The sequence below is a fragment of the Vicia villosa genome, unplaced genomic scaffold, assembly GCF_029867415.1.
Source record: "Vicia villosa cultivar HV-30 ecotype Madison, WI unplaced genomic scaffold, Vvil1.0 ctg.000844F_1_1, whole genome shotgun sequence".
Lineage (NCBI taxonomy): Eukaryota > Viridiplantae > Streptophyta > Magnoliopsida > Fabales > Fabaceae > Vicia > Vicia villosa.
Window position 1 is genome coordinate 459,829 of NW_026705374.1, and position 20,601 is coordinate 480,429.

The 20,601-nt window shown below is 36.6% G+C and overlaps 1 protein-coding gene across 1 annotated transcript in view; it reads right to left on the bottom strand.

Moving 5' to 3' along the window:
* Window positions 1-9,020: 9,020 nt before the first annotated feature.
* LOC131631583 (uncharacterized) overlaps window positions 9,021-20,601 on the bottom strand; it is a 72,313-nt gene continuing 60,732 nt past the window's right edge. Inside the window, exons 2-4 of the mRNA XM_058902374.1 lie at window positions 10,377-10,612; window positions 10,101-10,225; window positions 9,021-9,199 (exon numbers count right to left, since the gene is read on the bottom strand). Coding sequence (XP_058758357.1) covers window positions 9,021-9,199; window positions 10,101-10,225; window positions 10,377-10,612 — 540 coding nt within the window. The remainder of the gene's footprint in view (window positions 9,200-10,100; window positions 10,226-10,376; window positions 10,613-20,601) is intronic.

Sequence of the window (20,601 nt, forward strand, 5' to 3'; positions counted from 1 at the left end):
GCATATCTTCCGCTGGTTTTTCTTCGGTTATTGGCTTGGCCTTTTTGGTGGCCTTCTGCTTCTTCGCATATTGTTTTAAGTGTCCTTCTCGGATCACTATCTCTATCGCGTCTTTCAGGTGGATGTAGTCCTCTATGTTGTGCCCGTGACCTTTATGGAACCGGAAGAACTTCGATTTGTCCATGTTCGGCCGCGCTGGCATGGTCTTAGGGAAGCGGACTTTGCCCGTTCGGAACTATGCGTTGGTGCACTCGTTCAAGATGCGTTCCCGGGATGCGTTTAACGGGGTTGTCATACCCCAAATTTGTCCTACCCTTTAACTTCTAACTGGCTTAGGCTTTGCATTCATGTACATACATCACTTAGGTCATAACTCGCACTCATGCATTCATATCATTGGTGCTATTCAAAGGCTAGCAAGAAAAAGCTCTGTTGCAAAGAATTTTGATCAGAGAATAAGGGGACTGAGGTATAATCGTGTGATTCTATGTTCAAGGAAGTCCTCCTGGATTGGGGTTTTTCTCAGTCTCAATTCAAGGCATTAATTGAAGGGTCAAGCTTACAAATCATCTGGTCTCCCAAATCAGGGTTTTCGTTGACCAAAGTCAACCAGTTGACTTTCTGGTCAACATTTGATCAGGAATGGACTCTATGAGTGGGAAGCTTCTCATACTGACTATGTGGATGTGTTTGTTTGACTGGATTTGACTGAAGAGATTTAATCGGGAATTTCATCAATAATCGGAGGAAAATCAGAACAGTTGACTTTTGGGTCAAAATCGGAAGAATTATTCGAATATTGACTTTAGGTGGAAAATCGGTCGAGAAAAGTCAAAGAATGGATAAAATCGGGAGTTTGACAAAAAGTTGTCAAAAATAGAAGAAATGACAAAAATGGAAGGTTTTCATACTTAGAAAAATTTTGGTACATTTTAATAGTGATGATCAGTCAACTTCACAGCATAATTACACGTGGCAAATGAGATTCTTTGGAAGAATTTCCAACATCAAAGTTGTTCCTCTCATGGAGGAGAACAACTTTGCAGTTGGACACTTTTTCATCTGAAGCATGGTTGAAGAGTTATTAATGTCCAAAGTTGGAGATTTTCATTTGTTCAAGTCATGAGGCTGGGCAGATTGCTGGGCACGCGTGAAGCAATTAATCGAACATGTGGCAAGCCAAATCTCAAGCTGATTTTAGAGTAGTACAAGGGTCCTTGAAATACATAATTGGTACGCTTATATTCTCCTCCATGTTCTCTCTTCAATAAGCCAAGAACCAAGTTATTTGGACACATATTGAACCAATTATGAGTCTGCAAAGTTGTGCCCTCGCGAAGCTCGTGTCACGCGTTCAGCAAAGCCAAAATTCCAGGTCACGCGCAGCATTTACACAAACAGGTGGTGTGCCATAATGGAAGCCAGTTTTGGAGAAATTCAAGGGTCCATTGACTTCTAACTTGATACTAACCCCTTCATCTCCATTTCCTCTTTCCAATAGTACCAAAATCATGGAAATTGGACGCATATAGAGCGAGCTACGAAGCCTTAAAGTCATGCCCTCGCAAGACTCCATTTTGAACTAAAGAACGGGCCAGCTTTCATGCCACGTGCGTGCGTCCCTAGCAGTGTTGGTGTCACATGTTCATGATCGTTTTACCTCACTTCAAGGCATCTTCTCGAGACATTTGTAACACCATTGTTGCTCTCTTCCATGTCCACTTGAATTAGAACCCGAGTTTATGCCGAGAGAGTGTCTAGGGAGAAAGAGGTAGGGACCCAAAGTGAGGGTTATGGCCATGTTAGACCAGGCATTGGCATGAGCCTATTGTTGCAATATGCATGCACCCATCCGCTACTACAATTCACTAAGCATAGGAAGAGAAATCTACACTACACTGCAGCAACACCATATATACCATGCAACCTCTACTCCATATAAAGCCTACGAGCTCTTCACAAACAACACACACTTCACTTCCATTTTCAGAATTCATTCTTCTCTTCTCTCTCTCATTTTTCTCTCGGTTCTCTCTCCCCACTCTTCTCTCTTCTCTCTTTCACCTCCAACCACCACCTAACCACCACAACAAACTCTAACTACCACCACACACCACCTCATCACCACCATAACAACCACTTCCGGCCACCATAACAAACATTCACCGCCATAACAAACTCTTCAACCATCATCCTCCTCCGCCTCTAACCGCCACCGTAGCCACCGCCAACCTCCATCGATCCGCATCGCCATCAACACCTTCGACCTCCATCATCCGTCATTACCTACCGGTTATGTTTGTTTCTGAAGCTATCCTCAAGGCCAAGGATCTGAAGCTCTTTTCCCTCGCGACGTCAGAGTCATCATCATATACACATCATCAGAGCAAATCTTGGAGTTCATCACCATTGTTGCATTCAAGAGCTAAGCATTGGAGGTAAAAGTTTTCCGAAGGTTGATTCAAGATTCGCTTCAGGTAAACGTCCGCTTCTCCTTGTGTTAATCATGTGATGAGGGAGCTCCATTGTGTGTTTGAATTGCGCGATGAATATAATTGATATGTGCCTTTTCTTGTTTGTTATGGATAGTCAGTGTCGGCATGCGTTTTACATTACGTTTCATTACCGTCTTAATGCTCTGCGTGCAAAGTCATGGTGATTGATGATAGAAGCATGCCTTTTAATGGAGGTTTTGGCACGTTAGGGTTTTGTGATTGGTCTCTGTTTGCATGATAGGGAGAGGATCTAGGTAAACAAAGTGCGGATTTGGAATCTCCGTGTGAAACCGAGCTGAGCGGTGGTCATAGATCTATTTTCTGGGCACTTCATGGTGGCTTGACGGTGGCTGTGCTACCGGAGATGACGACCGGAATAGTAATTCCGGCGTCTGTTATTTAGTTATTCTCTTTTCTGTTCAGCCTACGTGGCACTCCCTTATTAGTTCTCTCTCCCACTTTTTTTTCTATTTTGTCTCTTACTCAATGATTAGCTGGTGTGTTGGTTAATTCTGATTGGCCAGGGTGTATATTTGTCTTCTAGTCACTTAAATTCAATTGACCAATTGATGGTAATGTTGCATGCATGTCACGTTAGATACCATATGCTAAGAATAAATACACATGCTGACACATTAATAATAACAAAAAAATGAATAAATGCTGAAAAGTGAATTAAGTGGAATAATGGAACAAACAGATGGCAACATTGGGCCACGAGGTACTGGGCCCAAAATAGTTTCGGAACCACACCGCTGCTCCACTAAGCGCACCACCCCTCTTCCTTGCATCTGGGCCTGAATGCAGCAGCTATTCCCACCCCCGTTCTGGGCCCAGTTTTGCATTTAACTAATTGCAGTTCATTCTGAAAATACTGATGCACCCCCTTTGCTGTTAATAAAAATAAATAATAAAAACTGATTTTCCTTTAATTCTTTTTGCATATTAATTCACCTTTTAAATAAAATTGACAAAAAACATTTTTCACCCAATTAGACTTTTTAGAGTTTTCACTTTCTTTAATTGTTTTTTTTAATTGTTGTTTCCTTAAATTTTGATTGGTTGATAAACCATAAAAAATAAATAGTTTTAGTCTTTAATTCAAATTGGTCTCTCACATGAGTAAAAACGAAGTTGCTTGTGAATATATTTTCATAAATAGTCTAGACTTTAATTCTTTTCTTTTTGTGAATATTTGCAATATATTGTGAAATGCTTAGATAAACTTTTCTTCCTTTCTATTAGAATTAGAATAACAATTAGGCTTAGAGATTAGGCTAGTCCCCCACTCTTTCATTTCTTTTTCTTTTACAACACATAAAACATCTAAAAATACTTGAATAAATTCCCCATAAAAAATACAAAGAAAATACTTAAAACACTAATAATCAAAGTGAAAATCATTAAAAAGGGGATGGAAGCTTGGATCTCCCTTGCTTTAGGGAATCATTCGAGTGCCTGGATTTCCCTTGCTTTAGGGTTCCATTCGGGCGTAAGTTCCCAACTTCTAAAAAACACAAACCATAGAGTAACTCGAGTTTCCCTTGCTTTAGGGATTTCCTCGAAACACTCAAACTCTCTCTCTCTTCTCTCCTTTCTTAAGGGCATTGTTATCTCCGCTCCATTGCATCCTAGGCTGTCCCCTTATGCAAGAGCGCGAGCGTTAACTCCGCCCAACTAAAAAACACAAAAACAAACAAAACTATGGAGCTGAACTACGGCGCTCTGATTCCTGAAAAGGATACGTAGGCATCAAGTCGCGGGGCTTGAACGAGCACACTTGTAAATAATTCCTTCTTTTCCCCGTATTTCTTTTGTATTCATTCACATATAGGTAGACATAGTACACACCCTTTAGATAGAAACAAACATAGGTGGATACCATCGAGTACGATGGGCGTGAGGGGTGCTAATACCTTCCCCTCGCCTAACCGACTCCCGTACCTGGATTCTCTGGTCGCAAGACCTTGTTCCTTCCTTTGTTAGGTTTTCTGATATTCCTTTCCCTTATGGGATAAATATATTGGTGGCGACTCTGTTCATTTTTCGCGAGCATGCGACAGGGGTGTATTCTCGAAACTTCCCTGCTGGCGTTTTATAGTCTTTCGGGTCTCGCCCTTTGTCGTCTTTTTTCTTGTCAGTCCCTCGGCGAGAATCGTCCTGGCGAGCACCTTTGGTGTTCTCTTCTTGTCTCGAGTTGCGGACTGCATGAGCGGCCTCTTTTTCCTTGTATTGTATCTATGCTTGAGCCTTGAGGAAGAATTCGTCCAAGGTGGCGGGTGTTTCAATCTCGACGGCTTTGGCGAAGTCTGAGCATGGTCGGAGGCCTCGATCGAGTAGGAACTTCTTCATATGGGCCGTTGTGGACACCTGCACGGCCTCTTTGTTGAACCTTTCTACGTAGGCCCGTAGGGATTCCTCTTTTCCTTGGATGATAGCTTCTAGGGACGCTTCTGATTTTGGGTGTCTCCGGGAGGCTATGAAGTGTCTGGAGAAGAGTTTGTCGAGCACTTTCCAAGAGGTGATGGATTTGTCGGGAAAACTCTTGTACCACATCATGGTTCCTTTACGTAGGGTGGTCGGGAATAGACGGCACTTGATTGCACCGGGCACCCCTCTATAATATAGGAGGGCGTCTATGTTTTCTATGTGCTCGTCTGGATCGGCAGTCTCGTCGTAAGTTCCTAGCGGCGGGGGTTTTTCAAGACCGGCCGGCAGGGGTGCTTCCAAGATTGCGTGGGAAAGAGGACCCCGACGCCCCTCTTCTTCGTCGCTGACGGAAGGAGTGGAGGATTGGCTGCGACACCGCCTGTGTCGCCTACGGTTATCGTCGTGCTTTGCCGGAGGTGACCGGGATCTTCTTTTTGGTCGAGGGGAATGTGACCGGTGTCGGGAGCTGTGGTCGCTTGACCCTTTCTTGGAAGCGGGACCCGCGTTTTCCCTAGGGGAGGGTGAACGAGGGCGTTTCTTGGGAATCATGTCGCGCTGAGAGCGAGGTTTGTGGCCGGGGGGAGTCTTTGAACGGCGTTTTTGCTCGAGCGCCCCGATCCTGTCGTTTTGCCGCTGAATAAGTGCGTTTGTTTGCGCAAGGGCGGCCAGAACGGCCGTCATGGTCTGGTTCTGGGAAGCTTGGCCCTTGGAAGAGAAAGGGTTTTCTAGGACCTCCTCGTGGTTGTCTCTGCCACTGGTTTCCCCGAGATGATGGAGAGCGCCTTCTTGGAGATCCTTCGGGGAGGGAGATGTCGTGACGCCATCCCGAGGGACGGTGTTTCTGGGAGGAGGTATGACGACAGAGATGTCGTTCATGTTGAGTATCGTAGCGTCTAATGAAGAGGAGTCTTCGTTATTGCCAGCCATGAATGATAGTTGATTAGAGCTTTGGTTCCTGGATTCTTGTAGGAGGCAAGAATGGATCAAGAAAGTGCAAGAAGAGGAACAGGGGAGCTGGAATTTCCCACAGACGGCGCCACAGATCTTACCGAGCAGATCCGATGGCCAACAACAATGAAGGCTTGAAATCCGGAATGGTTGAGAGGGGAGAAAAAGGGTTGTACGTGCAAGGCACTCCGATGCCAAAGTATGTATATGTTCCACAAGGTACAACAAGGTGAGAAAATTTTTGGGGTAAGAAAAGATTCCCTTACCCTCTGTGGTTAGAGGGCTATTTATAGGGTCTCCTTCAGCGAAATCGGCTCCTCTTTTTAAGGCGAGGATTTAGGTAGCGCATGAGCTGGCTGCTTACCGGGCACGAGGCTCTCTCGTGGTCGGTATTCTTTGGTGTTTGCCCGGGACGGGCCGGGGAAGACTGTCACGCGCGTGTCCAGGGTGTCTTGGGCCGAAGGCTGGATTGGCCCAATAAGGGTGATTGGGCCGGTCCAGAACATATTTGAATACTATTTATTTATAATTAAATCATTCATTTTAAATTTACATAAATATATTTTATACAATATTAAATATATTTACATGTTATTAGGCTGTATTTTACGGGTCACTATCAACATGATATAGATTTTATTTGTTTTTTCAAATGTTAAAATTCTTTTTCTTCTTTTTCCGTCTCATGGATCAATTTTTTTGTATAATTATTTAATAATTAAGTAATTTATTTTAATCTAACATATCTAACATATATTAAGAGATTGACCAAACTCCCTAAATTGTCCTTCCCTCAAAAATAATTTACATTACAAATTGGACATTTTACTAACTAACAAAATAACTCTTTACCTTTTTACCTTTCTAAAACAAATTACACTTCCCAGTATTTTGGTAAAACTTTAAATAAATTCGCTCATCTAATCAATATATATGTCTTTTATAAAATAAAATATTTTATTTCTATTAAATTGTATAATTTTTTCAAAAATAATAGAATTTAAAAATATTAGATTTTTTATGTTAAAATATTATCATTTATACTAAAAAATATAGAAATATTTGTTTTAGAAAAATATAACATACATGATCTAAAATCATATATTATATTATAATCTAATAAAAGAAGCAAAAAAAATTAACTTAATCTATAAATAAAAACTATTTAATTTTTAAATTTAATTTTATATAAGTAACAAATATTTAAAAAGAATTCATCTTATTTTTTTGAATGTAAGAACTCGTCTTATTAGTGACATTATTATCATAATAAATGTCATATCAAATTATATTTTATGATAAAATATTAACATTTATACTAAAAAATAATATAAATATTTGTTTTTATAAATAAAAAAAAACTAGTAAGAAACTCGTGCTATCGCACGGGTCCTGTCTGGATTCACATTACACATCTATTAAATTATCATTTGTAAAATTTGAATTTATTCTTCAATTGATTAATATTCACATAGTTACAAATATAGACTAATAATATGTTCTAACTTTTAATCATTGATCTGTACTTATAATAAACCGTACATCTGATTCTCTAACTTCAATTATATAAAACAGAAGGAAAAGAAAAATTTAAAAAATGACATCAAAATTAACCGTCTACAAGGATATCTCATAGATACGTTCACATTTACCCGTAAGAGTATTAACAATGGAGTAAAAACTGATGTAGTGAATTAATATTTATGTTCATATATGTTAATAATTTTAAATATTTTTATTAGTTTAAAAATTTTAATTTAATTAAAAAATAAAATATATAAATGAAAGGATAGTGATAATTAAAAAAATATATATAAAACTATACAAATTAAGTAGTCTCGGTATGTCAAAAATGTACATTTTATTAGAAACCATCGTGCCTCTATCCATAGTAACAAATGGTTGTTTTCATAGCTATTTTTATTTCTCTGATGAACAGTTCTAATGAACCTTCTAGTTTTTTTATTAACGTGTTAATCATACAGTTCCACCCCACGCCACCGTAAAGGACATTAGAGCCACATTCAAGATCATTATATCTCCAACCACCTCTATTTTTGGTTCTTGGACAAAAAAAAGTATTGTAAAAAAAGGTAACTATAGGTGTCTACAGGCTATAATATCACTTGACTGGAACTCAAAAAGATATTGAAGCATGTAAGTCTTTCCTAAATAAAATCAAGAGAGAAATACTGTAAATTTGTTCAAGACTGAAAGAAGATTTGAACAAAAATATAACCATTGAGGAGTTGCGACGTGAATTTCATTTTGCTAGTTGCAACGTGAAATTCGTGTCGCAAGTTTCTCTATATATATTTCAAAAAAAAAATCTCTCATGCTCAGACGAGTGTTCCATTTTTGCTCTTCTTCCTTTTTCCTCCGCCATTTCTCCTCTTCACTTCCTTCCTCCTCCAACATTTTTTCTCTTCTTCCTCATATTAAATCATGCATCTTTTAATTTTCATCTTCAATTAAAAGGTATTAAGTTTAATTTTTCATTTTTATTTTTTTTTCGTTTTTTATCTTTTAATTATTATGTTGATTTTTGATTGTATAACATTGTTAATTTTTACTTCAAGACTCAAGATATATTAAAAACATCTGAAATATCAAAAAACTTGTTAAGATCACTGATCTTTGTTACACTACTTATTTTAAACTGATCTTTAAAAATGAAGAAATTTGTATACAGGGTTATTAAAAATGCTGACAGGGTTATTAAAAAAAACAAACTCCATGCTGAAGGAGGCCTCTATCAATTTCTTTTTGTACCGGAAACTAATATTAAATGTTGGATTCTCATTGATGGTCAGAGGTAAACAATCACGTTTTTAGAGTCTGGAGGATCATATGATAACAAAAGCTTTTAAGTTGAGATGGAAAATGTCACCGTACGATTCTGTACATGTTTAACATTATCGCTAGCGGTAGTAATAATTCTTGGTAATTTATGGAATTTTCTTTTTTGCTCTAATTTTGTTACGATTCTAATAAGTCTTAGTATTATTCAACAAGGATTTCGACTAAACACAACATTGTTTTTTCACCTATGACTCAAACCATTTTCATCAAGGGATTACACTTCTCGCCACTACAGATGTTATCTTTACTTTTAAAATCCCTTCCATTCCTCTCCATCATCTTCTTCTACTTTGGTTTAATAGAATCACTTTCATCCCTAACACGTAAACCTCGAACAGATTGTACATCATCATCATCATCACCACAACTATCATCACTGTTAAAAACTTCATTCACATTATCAACTTGAAATTCTTCATCACTAGTCTCAATTTCCTCACTTTCTTCACAATCATCAAATTCATCTTCATCATCATCATCATTATCATATTCTTACAACCCTCCTTCACCAATAATATCTCCACTTTGTTCCTCATTTTAAACATCAATGTCGTCAATCTCATCAACATCACCATTAACATCACCATTATAAACATTTTCTAATTGGTCAACACAAGCCTTAGAAACTTTTTTATTAGAGAGTTTCAGTCTCTTTTGATCTCATTCCTCAACAGTGTCAATGCAAAAAACATCATCACCATCAACATTTTCTACCTGTTCAACACAAAGCCTCAGAAAATTAGAAAATTTCGACCACTCTAGGGATCCCATCCTATTGTTGCATCCTTTTTTCTAAAGAATGGTAAATAATTAATACACTAGTATATCCCAAATAACCAAGAATGATAAATAATTAATACACTAGTATATCCCAAATAACCAAATGCAAGAGAGATAGAAGGAGAGGTTTCACTATAAATCGGAACCAATTGTCTTGTTATATATATATATATATATATATATATATATATATATATATATATATATAAAGTTAGTTACATGGTTCAGGGTTCCCAATTTACATGAACTGAGTTATATAAATTTTAAAGTGCATATAACATATTGGATTTATTATATAAAACATGTGGTATATTGCTGAGCATTTTTGGGCTGTGTTTTTTCTCTTATGACTCAAACCATTTTTATCAATGGATTCCTTCTTAATGTCAAGATAACAGTTATAGGATGAACTTCCCATATTTTCCTACACAGCACCATTGGTCCCTAAATTTCCCCTTAATAGTATTCAGTAAGGTGTTAGACTAAACGCAACTGCTTCGAAAAAAAACTGTGTTTTTTCTCATATGACTCAAACCATTTTCATCAATGGATTACACTTCTCGCCACTACAAATGTTAGCTTTACTTTTAAAATCCCTTCCCTTCCTCTCCATCATCTTCTTCTTTTTTGGTTTAATAGAATGACGTTCATCCCCAACACGTAAACCTCGAATAGATTTTACACCATCATCATCACCACGGCTATCATCACTGTCAAATACTTCATTCACATTATCAACTAGAAATTATTCATCACTAGTCTCAATTTCCTCACTTTTCTTCATCACTAGTCTAAATTTACTCACTTTCTTCACCATCATAAAATTCATCATCATCATCATCATTATCATATTTTTACAACCCTCCTTCACCAACAATATCTCCACTTTGTTCCTCATTTTTAACATCAATGTGGGTAATGTCATCAGCATCACCATCATCATCACCATTATAAACATTTTCTAATTGTTTAACACAAGCCTTAGAAAATTTCTTATTAGAAAATTTCAATCCCTCTTTATCTCCTTCCTCGCCAGTGTCAATGCAAATAACAACATCAACATCACCATCAACATTTTCTACTTGTTCAACACAAGCCTCCGAAAATTAGAAAATTTCAACCACTCTTGGGTTCCCGTCTTGTTGTTGCATCCTGTTTTTAAAGAATGGTAAATAATTAATACACTAGTATATCCAATATATATATATATATATATATATATATATATATATATATATATATATATATATATATATATATATATATATATATATATATATATATATATATATATATATATATATATATATATATATATATATATATATATATATATATATATATATATATATATATGAAGTTAGTTGCATGGTTCAGGGCATCCAATATTACATGAACTGGATTGAGCTATATCAATTTTAAAATGCATAGAACATATTGGGTATATTATAAAAAACATGTGGTATATTGCTGGCATTTTTGGGCTGCGTTTTTTCTCGTATGACTCAACCATTTTTATCAATGGATTCCTTCTTAATGTCATGATCACAGTTAGAGGATGAACTTCCCATATTTTCCTGAACAGCTCTATTGGTCCCTAAATTTCCCCCAGTAGTATTCATCAAGAAGTTTGACTAAACGCAACTCCTTCGCCAAAAAAGTTGTGTTTTTTATCCTATGACTGAAACCATATTCATCAATAGATTACAATTTTCTCCACTTCGGATGTTAGCTTTACTTTTAAAATCCATTCCCTTCCTCCATCATCTTCTTCTGTTTTGGTTTAATAGAATCACTTTCATCTCTAACCCGTAAACCTCGAACAAATTGTACATCATCATCATCATCACCACGGCTATCATCACTGTAAAAAACTTCATTCACATTATCAACTAGTAATTCTTCATCACTAGTCTCAATTTACTCACTTTCTTCACCATCATCAAATTCATCTTTAGGAATAAAGTGTAGCTCGCCTAGCCAAATTAGCTCGCTTAGCGAGCCTGTGAAGTTTTTTCTCTATATTATTTCATTTGTAACATTTCTCAATTATAGTTTTTGGGGGTTTTTTTCCCAAACTCCATCAATCTCATTCTTAGGTTAGATTTGGTAAGAAAATAACTATGGAGCTTGCATTTGGATGATTGGAGGTGGGTTGATTGTCGATTGAAGCTGACAAACCGAGATATTTTTGATTTATTTCTCTTTTTCTTTGTGTATTCTCTTTTAGTTGGGTTTTGTTTATGTATTTACTTTGAACTCATGTATATTTGTCGCCCATGGTGCTATATTTAATCTACTTTATAAATCTGTGTTGATTGTTGTCTTGGATACTTACTTTGTGCTATGGTTGAGTTGTTATAGACATATACTGTTACACCCGAAAATTTATTTAATTATTTAAATAAATTATTCAAGGATTTATTATGGAAAATTCGATCGAAGTTGGATTTATTAGTGATATTATAAGACGAGGAATTAGATTATTTAGTCGGTTAGTCGAAGAATTAATAAAGTTGATTTTTGTTGAAGAAAATAATATTAGTAATAATATTATTATTTAAATTGGTTTAGTTGTGGTGTGGTGTGTATAGCAATATGGTGGTGTACGATTAGTAGGCCCATTAAGTAATAATAGTAACTATATTATTATTATTTGATTTATTGGATTAAAAAGGGGAATACATGGAATTAGGTTTCTGTGGAAATAAGGTTTGGTTTTTAGGAGAATAGATCGTGAAACGGAGTTGCCGACGAAGACGAACGAGGTTTTGGCAAAAAGGAGGAATTGATCGTTGATCGTGGGGAAAAGGCAAAAGGCTTGCACTCAATCAAATATTAGAGGCGTGTCATACCCCAATTTTTGACCCTAAGATCATACATCAATTGCATTCAATCGTCAATCAAGAGTACCATTATGAAGCTTTATCTGTGATACTGTGATCATCTCTGAGGGGAATCATCAAGCACTTTTAGCTTTTTATTTGTTTAATACTAACCAAAATACTAAAAATATTGCTTTGTTTCTTTGTATGCTTTTGTTTTGTAGGTACTAAGCCAAGACATCCAGAAGCAAGGCATTTTCCACATTTTTGACTGATGAAATCGATTTCCCTCTTGGGTAAATCGATTTCCCTGCAGCAATTTTCAACAAAATCACATTCTGGACAGCATGAAATTGATTTCCCTCCTGGGTAAATCGATTTCCCTAGTGTATTTTGCGCCAAATTCCCTTCTGGAACAGAGTGAAATCGATTTCACTCCTGGGGAAATCGATTTCCCTGAGGCAAAATTAAAAAAAAAATAGAGAGGGAAGCTTGACATCATTTTGGCACCTTTTTTATTTGATCATTTTACCAATTTTCCACCTCATCAAAATTAACTCCTTCATTAAACCCACTTAAACCTCATTTTACCATTTAAATTCCACTTAAACACCAATTAACCACAAATTAATTACCAAACACAAAAAGACCAATTTGCCACTACTCTTGCTCCAATTCTATAAATAGAGACCTCTACTCTCTCATTTCTCAAGCTTGGAGAGCCAAAAAATTGCTTGCAAATTCATTTCTCACCCTTTCCAAAACCCTCACCCAAAGTTCATTTTCCATAGAATTAGTGAGATTCACATTGAATCTTGCCAGTTTTGAACTAAGCCTCCTACATTTCACTCTTTCCTTTGCTTGTTCATCTCCAATTGTGAAAGATCTACACACTTTGTGCTTGTTCTTGAAGCTACTTCAACACTTCATTCAAGAATTGGTAAATTCCTAAATTCTAAGATGTAGATCTTTGTTGCTTGTGCTCAATGCATCTTTGATGCTATATTGGTGCTATTTGATGGTGGTTTGATGGAAAATTTGTGCTCCAATGGATATATGATCATAAGGTATTTGTATATTTGTTCAAATCAAGTTTCATGCCTTTAAATGCTGTTTTTGCTGAAATTTACACTGATGAAATCGATTTCCTTAAGGCTGAAATTGATTTCCTGCTGAACGTAACTTGTTTTTTTTGAAAACTGCACTATGGAAATCGATTTCCCCTTGAATGAAATCGATTTCCTGCGGGCAGAATGTGGTTTTTTTGCCTTTTTTATGCTTGTTTTGGCTTCCTTCTTCCTCCATTTCATTAATATCATTGGATCTAGGATGTTGATAGGTTTGAAATGACCTAATCCATAATATTAGATGAATGATATTAATGATAGTGTGAGTTGATTATCTTTTGTGAATTTTATCTTCCTCTTCTCCTTTTTTTCTTTTGATTGATGAAAGTCTTAATACTTTGAGAATTCTTATGGATTCTTAGTAAAGACTAGATCGTTACCTATTTTCTTTTCGTGCGGTATTGCTTTCGGAGAATGATCTACATATCATTTCTCTCGCATGCATTAGCACATAAAGTTTTGACCGGCCTCGTTGTAGGGTGATTTCTACATAAATCACTTGGCGATCTGCTTAACATAGCGCAATATGTCGTGTCCCGAATAAAAAAGATCAAATATGGAAGAGAATTGTATGCGGTTGATTTAAGACTTATGGAGATTTATCGTGTAGTCGCTATGATTCTATCAAGCTTCTGATAAATGTTCATTGAATTTAAATCCGAGAACATCCTTCACTCACCATCGATCTTTCTTACTAACTTTGATAACATACTTGACAAGTTTCAAGATGGTTATCTTTAACATTTAACAACTAACTTTAATTTCCGCAATTTATTATATCGCTCTTTACATTTTATGCTTTATTGCTTTATTTCATCATTTCATCATATTTACATTTTTCCTTTGTCCATTTGGACGTTTATATTTCCGCTATTTTCTCTTTGTCCATTTGGACGCTATGTTTATGCTTCCGCTATTTTTCTTTTGTCCACTTGGACCATACTTTACTTTTATGCTAAAATACTAATAAATAACAAAATCTAAAAAAACACATAAGGTTCTCTTTCGGACTATTGGTTACTATCCCGAGCATTTTGGAGATTCGGACTTATGGACTTAGGACCTCTGGACCCTCATTCTATTATTACTCTGTGATTGTTCTGTCTGTCTGGCATTGGATTGTTGTCTGTTTGTGTATGAAGGTATTTCCTTAAAAGCCCTTGATGGTTAATTCCAAGGCATTGAGATAAGGATTTTACCCGAAAACAGCCGTTACTCTGCCCGATTTTCGTCAGAATTTTAATGTGCTTAATGCGAAGTGGTGCTAAGATAATAAGTTCATCTGGATCCCCAAGTGATAATGTTGGTTTAGTATTGATATTCCAAAGGAAGGGAAATCTACCTTGACTCACAATGTCAAGTGTTGGCTTCTTTTTTCGGTTAGACTGTTCTTTTCCTTAGCTTTTATTTTACGCAATAGGATAGCCTCTTCATCTCCTCCCATTCTTAAATTTTCAAAATCTTCTCCCTTTTTCAAAAACCTTCTCATGTTTGCAAATCTTTTCAAAACCTTTTTCTTAAAAAATATCTTTTGCCTTCAATGGCCTTTTCTTCAAAAAGTTTAGACACTGTTAATTGTCGAAACGAGTGGTTATACCCCACGATTTTGAAATTGATTGATATAATGAGATCTTTTCCGCGTGAGAGAACTAGTGGCATACTCGTCGATTTTATCCGAGTTGGAGCCCTTCTTTCATTTGCGATGCAAAGAACCCATTTGTTCTCATGCTCAAGATCAATGGCTGAGTATTTCTCCCCAACGACGATAAAGTGTTTATTCGTTTTAAAAATGTTTTCCCAAAAAAGCGGAACTACATTAGCTCTGACTTCTCCATTGCACCGAGGAGGTATGTAGGCCCAAAGCTTCACGCTTTGCCGAGCTTATTTTAAAAATAAAATAAGCCCTTTTTTAGCACACACGACACAGATTTTCAAAAAGGTTCCTGTGGAGTACCACAGATATGAGGGGTGCTTAAAACCTTCCCCTTGTATAATCAACACCCGAACCTGAGTTCTCTTTCTTGTTTTAAAAAACAAAACTTTGGGTTTTTCGTTCTTTTCCCTTTTCCTTTGAAAAAATAAAGCGCGGTGGCGATTTCAAACGAAATATTGAGTCGAGTCAATCCTATGGCTTCGGTCTCAGATTTTCCCCGCTACAGAAAAATGGCGACTTCACCGGGGATCCGGTTTTAAGTGTGTTAAGCCTATTTTTGTTTATCTGTGTTTTTATCTGTATATATTGTTGTGTGCTTTGTATGTTTATTTTCTTTTTTCTTTTTGGTGCTCGATGGTTCCTCTGTGATGAGATAAAGTTCTAACCTGGACTTTGGTGAGTAACTTGAGATAGGAGGTGGTAAGACCAATAGTCGCATGTCAGGAGCAATCCTTACCATGAGCGTCATATGGTGGAACCCCAATCAGTGGAGGCCTCATGGAAGGTAGTAGAGGTTGTTACGAACCATCGTGATAACGCTATTACTTTCAATAGTAAGTGTTCGTAGAAGCTGAATGGCCTAGAACCTTTTTAACCCATCTAAGCCTTTTTAGGATGTAGTGCAGAAACAAGATCAAGTACCAATTTGAGCTTGTTGTCATGCGATACTACGCTCAGACGAGGTCTTTTTAGGCATATTATTGGCGCCCATGAGCAATTGTGCGTGCCGGTAATATCCGATAGAAGATTGAAAACTCTGGGAACCTTTATAGAACCTGATTGGCAGGTACAAAACTCCTTAGATCACGCCTTGTGGGATGTGTAGACCCATGGCTCCATGCTCGTGACGTCGAACCTAAGAACCTGGACTGTGTGATTTTGTGTGATTTGCTGTGATCTTGTGTGATCTTGATTGTGGTTGATGCATAAATCATGCATTCATGCATTCATAAAAATGACATTCACAAATGGTTTTCAAGGAACTTAGAGACATTTTTTGTAAACATCACAGGTACCATGGATCAAAAGAGAAGCATCAAGAAGTACACTTTCAGGAATTCAAGTGCAAAGGAATTGAAAGAGCTAGCAACTTTGATTCCTAATCTTGACAACTTCAAAAACCGTTATGGGAAATTGATCTCTATCTTGAAGACCAAAGTGGAAAAAGGGATTCTTGAGACTCTTGTGCAGTTTTATGACCCGGTTTATCATTGTTTCACCTTTCCGGATTACCAGCTTATGCCCACTTTGGAGGAGTATTCTTATTGGATTGGTTTGCCGGTTACGAATGACATATCGTTTAGTGGTCTGGAGAAAGAGCCTCAGGTTGATGAGATAGCAGAACTCCTTCAGTTGAAGATATCAGATGTGAAAGCAAACATGACCAAAAAAGGAGGAATTTGGGGGTTGACTTCTAAGTTCTTGATTGGAAAGGCTTCTATGTTGGCTAGTAAAGGAAGTATGATTGCTTTTGAGACATTTTTGGCCTTGCTCATCTATGGTTTGATACTTTTTCCAAACATTGACAATTTTGTCGATGTTAATGCTATTCGGATCTTCATGATTGGGAATCCCGTTCCTACCATGCTTGGGGATACTTATCATTCCATTCACCATAGGAATGATAAGAAAGGTGGACTTATCAACTGTTGCACTCCTTTGCTCTATAAGTGGTTTATTTCGCACTTACCTCAAGCTAAGAGTTTCTTGAACAACCCTGATGGTCTCTCATGGTCTCAGAAGATCATGCCCCTTACTAATGGGAATATCCATTGGTACAATCCTGCTTATGACATTGGTGAGATTATTGATAGTTGTGGAGAATTCCCTAATGTACCTTTTCTTGGTATACAAGGAGGAATTACCTACAACCCCATTCTTTCAAGGCGTCAATTTTGCTATCCCATGAAGGAGCGACCCGCTAGTATTCTTGTGTCAGGAATCTTCTATCTTAATCAATATGGAAATTCGGATATGAGAAATCGGTTTGTGCGTGCTTGGCACCATGTTGATAGGAAGAGACATTTGGGGACGAAACAATGTGTTGCTCTCAAAGACTACACTGATTGGGTTCAAGCTAGAGCTCACACTTTTCAGATGCCTTATTTACTTGAGGAGTCTTCTCTACTCATTACTCCACCTTTGTCTTTCACTACTCCTGTTGAAAGTAATGAAGAGCACCTAGAGCTCGTGGCTAAGATGAGATTGGAAAGAGATGATTGGGAGAAGAAGTTTCATGCTTCGAAAATGGAGAATAAAGAGTTGAAGATACATTTGAAAGAAAAAGATGAAATGCTTGATATCCAAGATGGTTGGTTGATGGAAAAGGATGATCAAATCCGTCATCAAGAAGAGTTGCTTCAACAACATGGAGAAAAGCGAAAGAGACAACAAGAAGATTCAGTTGCATGGAAGGAAGTTGCTGATAAGCTGATGGTCGAGAATGCTCATTTGAAGGCCTTTTATGAAGACGAGTTGGAAAAGCTCCGTAGGAAGCTGCAGAAAGGAGTTGGATCTTCATCAGAAGTGTTCCCTTCCAGTTTCTAGTTTTTTCATTTGTTTTGTAATTTTGGATCTTTGAATCCTTTTGTAAGCTTTTCTATTATTAATGAATAATGTTGTTATGTTTTATGTTTTTTTGCTAATGTTTACAATTAATGTCTTAAGGTTCCTTGAAAACCAAATAATAAAAAATAAAAATCATTTGCATTGCATTTCATGCATCATTCTGCATTTTGGTCTTGCTTCCGAGAGTATTCCCGAGGTCTTATTCAGTGTTCTTCATACAGAATTGAATCAAGTTGTCTCACCGGTATAATACTCGAGCTAACTGCAAGAAGAAGATGGAATGTCTTAAACAAGAGAATCGTGAGTTACGTGAAGAGGTTGTTACTTTGAGATCTGGTGTGGATCATCTCACTGCTCTGGTTGAGACATTGATGGCTGCTCAGAATCAGAATCAGAATCAGAATCAAGTTCCCCCTCCCAATGCCGAAGCTCAGGGTCAGACCACTGTGATTTCTGAAATTGCTGCTACAACCATTCCTGCTGTTCCTGTTGGTGCTACTCAGCAACGTATGCCTAATGGATATTGTCATACCCCAAAATTTGCCCATACATTTTCTCCTGCACAAAATCAAATCAAATTTTTTCTTGAGTGAATACTTGATTTTCTTCCAAGAATTCTTAACCTATCCTTAACCCACCTATGCAATGGTTCCATCATTTATTTTATTTTGGATTCTATTTGTTTACATACAAATTGAATAAAAAAAAATATAAATTAAATAAATGTCAATTAAAAAGAGAGAGGGGCGCATGATTTGCTTTTTAATCAAATATTTATTTTAAAAAAAAAAAAGGCCAAGGAAGATGATTAATGCTGATTGGGATAATTGGATACAAAATCAGAAAGTTTTGATAAAATGTTCAAACTTCTTTCAATAATATTGCAATCTCCATAATTATAAGGATTTGGACCAAGAATAGTTAACCTAATGGACTCCAATATATAATCATAACAGAGGAGGATTGGGGGACTGAAGAAAAAACGCACCCGAGCTCACGCAGAGGGAAGAAAAAAATCGATCCTTGTTCCTAAAGCTGCAACTCGATTCAGGAGGTTTTAAAGATCCAAACGCCTCCCCGGGGCATCACTGAACATTCCTCAACCTAATTCAAACGTGAAAGCATCAAGAACACGACTATATTATCCACGGTTTGCACAATTTTTACTTAGATCCGATTTCATTGATTCCTGCATTTTAATTGAATTTTAGTTGCATATTTGTGATTAGCATGGCTTGATGATTGTTTCTGGAGTTTTAATTACGTTTATGTGTTCATATGAGGTGTTCACCATTGTTAGGGTTTGAGACCTTAAGAGAGGGCTTTCCGTTTCAGAAACAATTGCAGGGATATATAGGCACCTTCGTAGTCGTGAGGATGAGACGGTCTCAACCATGGCTTTAGAATGGATTTTTAATGCGTGTGTGAGGTTTATGTGTGTGCAGGTGCTACGGTGATAGTCGTTTTCTGTAGGTAAAAGTTCGATGTTTTTTCAGAAAACCCAAGGTTGAAGACAAAAGGGGCCTGGGCGCGTTCCCTGTTCGTTTAAAATTTTTTGGTTAATTTGTTTGTTAACATATTGAGTGTTGATCACAATCTTGCAACGTAGACAAAGTGGCTTGTTGGTTAGAAGCGAGTTTGGTAAGCAGAGGGTCCTCAGTTCGACCCTCATCTTCGCCATTTATTTTTCAACATTTATCATTCACGAATCCTGTGCGTAGTCTCCGTGTGTGACCACCATGGACCGCAGATCAGTGACCATCAGATTCCAATAGTCTCAGATCCAACACCTCTGAGCGTGTCAGTCCACCATGGACCACTGTAGCCGTACCACACCCAAGCATAAGCTAAGTTCTCTATCTTTCAGCTTTTATTTATTTTAATTATATTTTGTATATTGTTTATTTCTTAAAATTCCTTTTAAAATAGTTTTAATAAAACTTCTCTTGAATTTCTTTTTAAATGAAACTATATATGGTTAATATTTTTTGTTAATTTAATTTTTAATAAATACTTTTTATTTTTATTTAAATAATTAGAATGTGTAGAATTATTTGTTTAAATTAGTTATCAAGTTTTTGTTTTATTGATTAACATACATATTAAGGTTAAGTAATTTAATCAAAAACATTTTTTTCGACTTAATTAATTGGGTTGAAAATCGACAATTAATTAATTTTTACTCTATTAACTATGACTAACTTATACCCTAATCAGGGTTTACGAAGATCATGCGTACACTCAAAATATTTCTCTTTCTGTACCTTTTTCAGGGTTGACTTTTCATGCATTTCGATTACGCGCAACGTCAAGCCAAAAGCTAAGTCATATTTTGTATTTATTAATAATCATTTTATTTTGTTTTTTTATCAAATTAAGGTTAAATTTAATTGCCGTTTAATTAGCCATACACTCACTCTTCTGGTTACTTTTCTGTCAATTCTCCGAGGGTCAGAGTCAATGCTTCTGGCAAACCCTTGCCCTCAACCCTGTCAGGCAAATGCCAAGCTAAGTACCTTCTCCCTGTTCTATTTTTAATTTATTATCCTATTTTCTTTTAGGGTTAATCCCTTTGCCCTCGAATTTGATAATGCACTCACTATATGTTTTCTGTCTTGTCTTTTTCCTTTTCA